General features: G+C 34.4%; 1 protein-coding gene across 2 annotated transcripts in view; it reads left to right on the top strand.

The window, feature by feature from the left end:
• The window catches only part of LOC106874132 (uncharacterized), a 50,730-nt gene that overhangs the window by 32,844 nt on the left and 10,386 nt on the right, over positions 1–7,500 (top strand). For both annotated transcript variants that reach the window (XM_089354635.1, XM_089354634.1), the window contains exons 3-4: positions 1,091–1,212; positions 2,812–2,937. In XM_089354635.1, coding sequence (XP_089210761.1) covers positions 1,091–1,212; positions 2,812–2,937 — 248 coding nt within the window. The remainder of the gene's footprint in view (positions 1–1,090; positions 1,213–2,811; positions 2,938–7,500) is intronic.

Raw genomic sequence — 7,500 nt, 5'->3', positions numbered from 1 at the left:
GTTTTCATCTAAAATTAATGGTTTTGTTCGCCAATATTAGAAATAAACAATTAATGGAATCAGAGGAGAAAATACAGAGATTCGACTTTAAGAATTAAAGAATGTCTCTTGGCATCAAGGCGTGTATCTTTGCGTTCACTAATTGAATTCCCACTTACTGTGTCGATAAAATAGATTTGAAATTTCTGTGACTCCCAACCCCGACCTTGTAATCATCTACATCTGTCTCTGTTTTTCCATTATGTATGTTCATGTATACACATATACATACATATACATACATATATATATATATATATATATATATATATATATATATATATATATATATATATATATATATATATATATATATATATATATATATAAACACATATATGTATATGTACTATGTATATACAAATATATATATAGATGTATACATATATATATATATATATATATATATATATATATATATATATATATATATATAGAGAGAGAGAGAGAGAGAGAGAGAGAGAGAGAGAGATAGAGAGAGAGAGAGAGACATACATACATATACGTGTGTGTATATACAGAAACATATATATGTATACATATACAGAAACATATATATGCACACATATATATATATATATATATATATATATATATATATATATATATATATATATATATATATATATACATACATGTGTGTGTGTGTGTATGTGTGCACAAAGCATCTTCCTGTATCTTTGGTTTCCTTGATAGAAATGATGCCTGCGTGTTTCAACAATACAGTTTTGGTTTTATCACGCGTTGATTACCATCTTGTTGTCGGGTTAGTCGGCAAAATAGTGTTATGTCATTTATTCTTTTGATTTGCAAGAGATGATAGCCAGAAGAGAGATTTCGATAAAATAACTGCTTTAAACGAACATTATTTCTATCTCTTGTTGTTTACTCCATAACGACACAAAGTCGAAATTCCAGTATTGGAAGAACTAAACGCCATACAGGTATTAATAGATGACTTCAGAAAGAACCAGTACCAAGAGATATTTTGATAACTTCACATATTTTCCTCCTATTTTATATAAGTTTTCTTTTATTTTCTGATTTCTAGATTCTGCTAAAGAGACCCATACGGTTCCGGAGACAGATAAATCAACTACAATACACGGCCTTCTGTTACCTGAAAAGATTGCGACAGCAGCAAATGATTCTACGCTGGCGTTACAAGACACGGTAAGAAAAGATTATATTATCGCCGCCATCCGTCTCTCGCTCCTCATATACAACGTCTGCTTTTCTTTTCCTCATCCACGCTTGCAACCTATACAACATGTTTATCTCCCGTTAGTTCATCCTCTCCTCACTTTATCATCATTTCTATTTCGCTGCGTTGCACTGTTAGACATCTACTCCCTCCTGGCCCCTCTACTTCACTCATTCCTACCTACCGTGTATCTTAAAGGTCTATTCTGACACCTCACCACCCCTATTTTTATCGTCTTCCACTTCCAACCGATCGTTCACACCCTCTCTTCTAAAATGTGGGTAGCCATATAGCTCCTCTGCAGCAAAAAAAAAAAAACATGTTCCGCGCCGGCCTTTTTCTTTCCTTATTTACTCCCTTCTACTCCTCATCTTCTGACTTGGAGTCGCCTCCGTTGAGGTTCGTTGTCCCGTAACCTGCATGGCGTTCTCACCGAGCGCTGATGGCACGGAAATGCACACAGTTCTTGTTGTAAAGTAGTTACCATTAGGAAAAGCATCCAGCCATAGAAGCTATGCCAAAACAGATACTGGAGAACAATGAACTCCTTGGGCCCACCGGCTCCTGCCAAACAGTCCAGCCCATTCCAGCATGGAACACAGATATTTAAATGATGATGATGATGATGATATATAGGTGTGAGTGTGTGTGTGTGTGTGTGTATGCCCACGCGCGTGTTTGAAGCTAACTATTTAATCTAACGTTGAACAACGAAAATCAAAATGATGACTTCAATATCTATCCTTAATATGTGAATATACTATTCGCTGATGAGTTTCGTCATTGGAGAACAACTCCTTTGCAGCGAAGTTACGTTAATATTACACTTGACTTTGGGACACCCGGTGTTTCAACATCATTCTGTCTAGTCAGTCAAAGACACCCAGAACTGATGGTTATGAACACAATGGCTATCACACAACAATCTTATTCTATTTTTCTCAAGTCCAAAAGGACAGCTATCTTTCCTACAAGCGTTAATTCACACAACACATCTTATTGTTGTCGTCATGTCGCAAGATATTCTATGTCTGCGAATATCTCTTTGAGTCGTTTTGAATTTTTTATATTATTGTCCTTGTTTATTTGTGTCATTTGTCATAGATTTTTCCTATTCTTCTTACAATTCCTCTTCATTTACTTTCTGTCTACAGACCCCTTATTTCCTTCTTCTTCGTGTACTTCTCACATTTTTTCCTTCCTTGTTCGTCTGCTATGTCTGTTCGTCTGCTATGTCTGCTCACTTATATCCCCAGTAGCTTCTCTTGCTGACACCACCAAACTGAACACTATTCTCAGCAAGTGTCGAAACTGAGATGATATTTGATCAATAATAGATGAGGGATTGAGTTTGTCTGAATCTATTGTGTGTATGTGTGTGGGTGGTGTTTGTGTGTGCGTGTATGTATGTGTGTGTGTATGCTTTTTCTGTTTTACAGTTAATTCTTTCGTCGTCCTCCTTCATTGTATATATATATATTTATTTGAGTATGTTTACCTGAACGTGTATCCATTATTATTATAATCATTCTTTTTATATAATAATGATTTTTTTTTTAATTTCACAGGAACCGAATCATTTCAACTCAACCGGTGTGGTACTGGGCTCAGTCTTCACCATAATAGCCCTCATCATCGTCTTTTTGGTCATCTTACACCTGTGTGGAAAGAAAAGAAACACGAAAGATATGAGGGTTAGTACCGGATGTTTGATGCGCTCGCTCTCTGCCTTGTCTAATCATGGCAGCCGATTGTATCACCGCAGTAATAATCGGCGACCGCCGCCTGTCGCTGCCAATAACGACAGTGTTACTTATATGCCAACGCCCAACTCTAATACAGAAGCTGGCCCTGACGAGTTGTAAAAGAGTTTAGAGCATGTCTCCGCCCTGAGGAATCTTGAATTTTTTCGTCATTTTTTAAAGCTATGTATTTGTGTGTATGCGTGCATACATGAGTGTGTGTGTGTGTGTGTGTGTGTGTGTGCAAATGCCTATATGCATATACATATATGTATACATATGTATATATGTCTTCACACACACACACATATATATATATATATATATATATATATATATATATATATATATATATATATATATATATATATATATATATATATATATGAAAGCATGTAATTATGTATGTGTGCATATGCGTACATATGTACATATATAAGCATAGATAAGTATATATACATATGTTTGTGTATTTATATGCATGTGCATATGTCTATATGTACATACGCGCCTATGAATATATATATATATGTGCGTGTGTGTGTGTGTATGTGCGTAATGTTATCTTATATCTTCATATATGTTTACATTTATGTAAATATATGTGTGCGTATGAATATATACGCATATATATGTCTATATATGTGTGTATGTACATATATGCGTATATATATATATGTATACGTATATGTATATATATGTGTGTATATATACATGCATACATACATATATACTTATATCTATGTATGCATATGTACACACACATATATATAGTACGTATGTATTGTGTATAAATATATATATATATATATATATATATATATATATATATATATATATATATATATATATATACATATATACATAAATATATATATACAGTATGTATCATATATTCATATATATGTCTGTATGTATATGTATATGTATATAGCTGCCTGTATGTATGTGTATACATACACGCACATTTCTTTGTTCACTTACAACGCATTTACATTTATTCACACGCACACACATGCACGCATACATACATATGCACATACACACACACGCACGTATCTGCGCACAAATAGACCCACACACGTATACACACTCACATGTACCTGCACACACACACACACACACACACACACATTAATATCCATATTTACATCCATCATGTCAATGAAAAAATTGCTTGAAATTCCAGAACTTTCTCGGTGAGCTGCTTTCCATTTTATTTTGGAGAACCAGGTTCTATTTGCCTTATTAATACTCAAGGGAAAAGCACGAATACCCCACAATTCTTTTATCCACCTTAATCCATATAGATCTGAGATTGCATGATCAATGTCAATCGATCAGTTCATCAATTAATCATTATTCATCTCGCACAAACGTTATATAGCCGGACCAGTTATGTTTTTTTACAAATCGTCTGCGTGAACGGAGAAGTACGGTGTTGGATCAGATTAGAAACCGGCTTTTTTCTCTGCTGTCAAGAAGTCTAGAAATAAAACTAAATGCTAGCAAACATACAGAAATACATGCATATATACACATATATACACAGCCATGCATATATAGATAAATACAAATCAGAAGTTTAGCAGTTGGGTATATATGCGCATGTCTAGACATGTAATTATGTGCATGAGAATACATGTAAATTTTCACATGCACTGACTCCAAATCCTGCACACATACCCACAAACATACACGGATACCCTGTTGATGTAATTGAAATTCCACTGAAGGAACCTTGAATCTAGGTTAGAAACCGGCGCTTTCTCTATTGGCCCAAAAAAATCTTGAAATAAAACTGAATAGCATACGTACGTACGTACGTACATACATGCATGCATACATACATACATACATACATACATACATACATACATGATAGATCATTCACTGTAGGTAGAGAAGAGGGATTCAGGGCAGATGTCGCAAACGATCAAGAGAGAGAGAGAGAGAGAGAGAGAGAGAGAGAAAAGGGATAACATTTTTAGTGAGACAGAGGGAGAGTAGAATAAAAGAAAAGAAAAAATTCTACTTGAAAGAAATGCAGGAGAAAGAGTTGAGAAATATAAGGAAATTTGGAAATTTAATAGATCAAAAAAAGTCGAAGAAAAATATTTTGAAAAGCAAGCGTGAAACAGAAAGAAAGGTAAAACAAAAAATAGAGAGACAGACAACATTCGTTTGTTTGTGAGAGGTAGCAAAAGAATCGGACGTAGATGAGGAATGGTATTCCACTTGGAAAAACCGTTGAAAATCAAAGTTTGAGAGTGTTTAGTTTTGATAGATAGCCTTCATGTATCAATAATGATTTATCGAATATCGTACTTACGGGCAACGATAGTTCATGAAAACAAAAGTTATGGGATTTGAGTCAGAATTAGTTGATACACCGTTAATGCTCCACTTTGTTCGCTGAGGTCGATTTTGCTTTTTCATGGCTCATAAAATAAGTACCAGTTGAGTACTGGGGCCGATGTAATCGACTTAACCACAACCCCGAAATTGCTGGCCTTGTGTCAAAAAATTGAAATCAATATGGCATTTCGATTTTTTTTTAAGGCGGCGAACTGGCAGACTCGTTACCGCTCCGGAAGAAATGCTTAGCAGCATTCCGTCCGTCTTTACGTTCTCAGTTCAAATTCCGCCGAGGTCGACTTTGCCTTTCCTCCTTCCGGGGTCGACAAAACAAGTACCAGTTGAACATTGGGGGTCGATGTGATTGATTTACCCGCTTCCCCGATATTGCTCGTCTTCTGCTAAAATTTGAAACCAATATTACAGTTTGTTTCTTTCCTTCTCTCCCTTTATTTCTTTTTCTTATGTTTCTCCCCCCGCTGCATCCCCCTCTCTCCCTTTTTCTCTCCCTCTCTCGCTTCTCTCCACCCTAACCCTCTCAGCCACTCCTAGTCTTTCTTCTCTCTTCATCCAGTCCAGCGTCGTCGTCATCGTTATTATTGTTATCGTTGTTGTTAGTGTTATGTGATTCAAATATGTCGTCCATATTTTATTTGGTAAAAATCTTATTCATCTTTATGTTCCTATCGTTATTTCTCTCTCTCTCTCTCTCTCTCTCTCTCTCTTTCAAGCATCATTTGATAAATTGCTATTCACTCATCAAAAACAACTATTTTTATAAAGAACTCAAAATGTAACTATATATAATCACTGCATTTAAATTTTACACCGAAAAAAAGAAATACTTCATTATACAAAACAAATTTTGGATAAATTTACTTCGAACATACTCCTTTAAAGATCAAAGAATAGCGAACTATTTTCTAAATATTATTATTATTATTATATATGTTTTAAGACATCAAAGATGATCTAACACCAAATTGATCCAATTTTCGACAATCCTAATTGCTTCGACAATCATTATTGGAATCTAATGCTCCATTGTTATGTCATTTTGCTTGCCAATGCTTTTCTCCTACCTGTCCTTTCAATATTACCATCTGTTTTGTGTTGTTTTAATTATTTGATTTCTATTTTTGTTTTCAAATTTCATATGTCATGTGATGTCTTGTGTTATGTAATGTGCTACATTGTCAATAAAAAATATTCCGCAGCCAATTTCATGTCAAAACTTTCTGTCTTTGTTCCAACTAACACTCATTGTCTCAAAACCTTTGTTCATCTCTATGTTTGCATGTTATTGTGTCTTTCTTGCTTGCAGCCCCGTTTTTATTTCTTCCTAATCCCTTTCGCTATTAATGTATGGAAAGAAACAAATTCAACTGTTAAAAATACATGTACATTCCGTCATATTAGGCGATATAAAATGTCAAAGTTGTCAGGGGATAGAATGTTAGGTGATAGCATGAGAAATTCGTAATCTATATACGACAATTGAAAGAACCAATGCAAAGAGAATTAAGTCTTCCTCGGAGGAATACTTAAAGCAGTTATAATCTTATATTGAATTGAACAGCGTGAATAACCTCAGCCATTTTGCTTCTACAGTTGCATAAAATATAACTAAAAATGGTGAACCAATGAGAAAGCATACATGTAGGTGCTTGCCTTGCTAGAAATAGAATCAAAATCCCTCCTAAATGAAAACATATCGTCATTAAAAAGGATAAAATATAATGGCTTCGATGGCCATGTAGATTGAAGTAAATATCTTTGAGTCTCGCGTTGGTCGATCGGGAATGAGCAAGGGCAAACGAAAACAACAACATGAATAATAATAATAATATAATAATAATAATGGTTTCAAATTTTGCCACAAGGGTAGCAATTAAATGGTTAGGAGGTTTTTTTGCATTTATGGTTAGGAATTTCCAAGTCTAATCTGCTGTGCCTATAATAATAATAATAATAATAATAATAATAATAATAATAATAATAATAATCCTTTCTACTAAAGGCACAAGGCCTGAAATTTGGTGGGGGGTGTATAGTCGATTATATTGATCCCAGTGTTCAACTGGTACGTGCACATTTGTCTCTCTTTTCTCATCCCCCTTTTGTGCTCATCACCCATTATTTCCTAACTAATCAGTA

This window comes from Octopus bimaculoides, chromosome 7 (genome assembly GCF_046866305.1).
Source record: "Octopus bimaculoides isolate indiv1 chromosome 7, ASM4686630v1, whole genome shotgun sequence".
In the NCBI taxonomy this organism is placed as follows: Eukaryota; Metazoa; Mollusca; class Cephalopoda; order Octopoda; family Octopodidae; genus Octopus; species Octopus bimaculoides.
The sequence above is the reverse complement of the archived record's forward strand: the minus strand, read 5'-3'. Positions and strand labels throughout refer to the sequence as shown.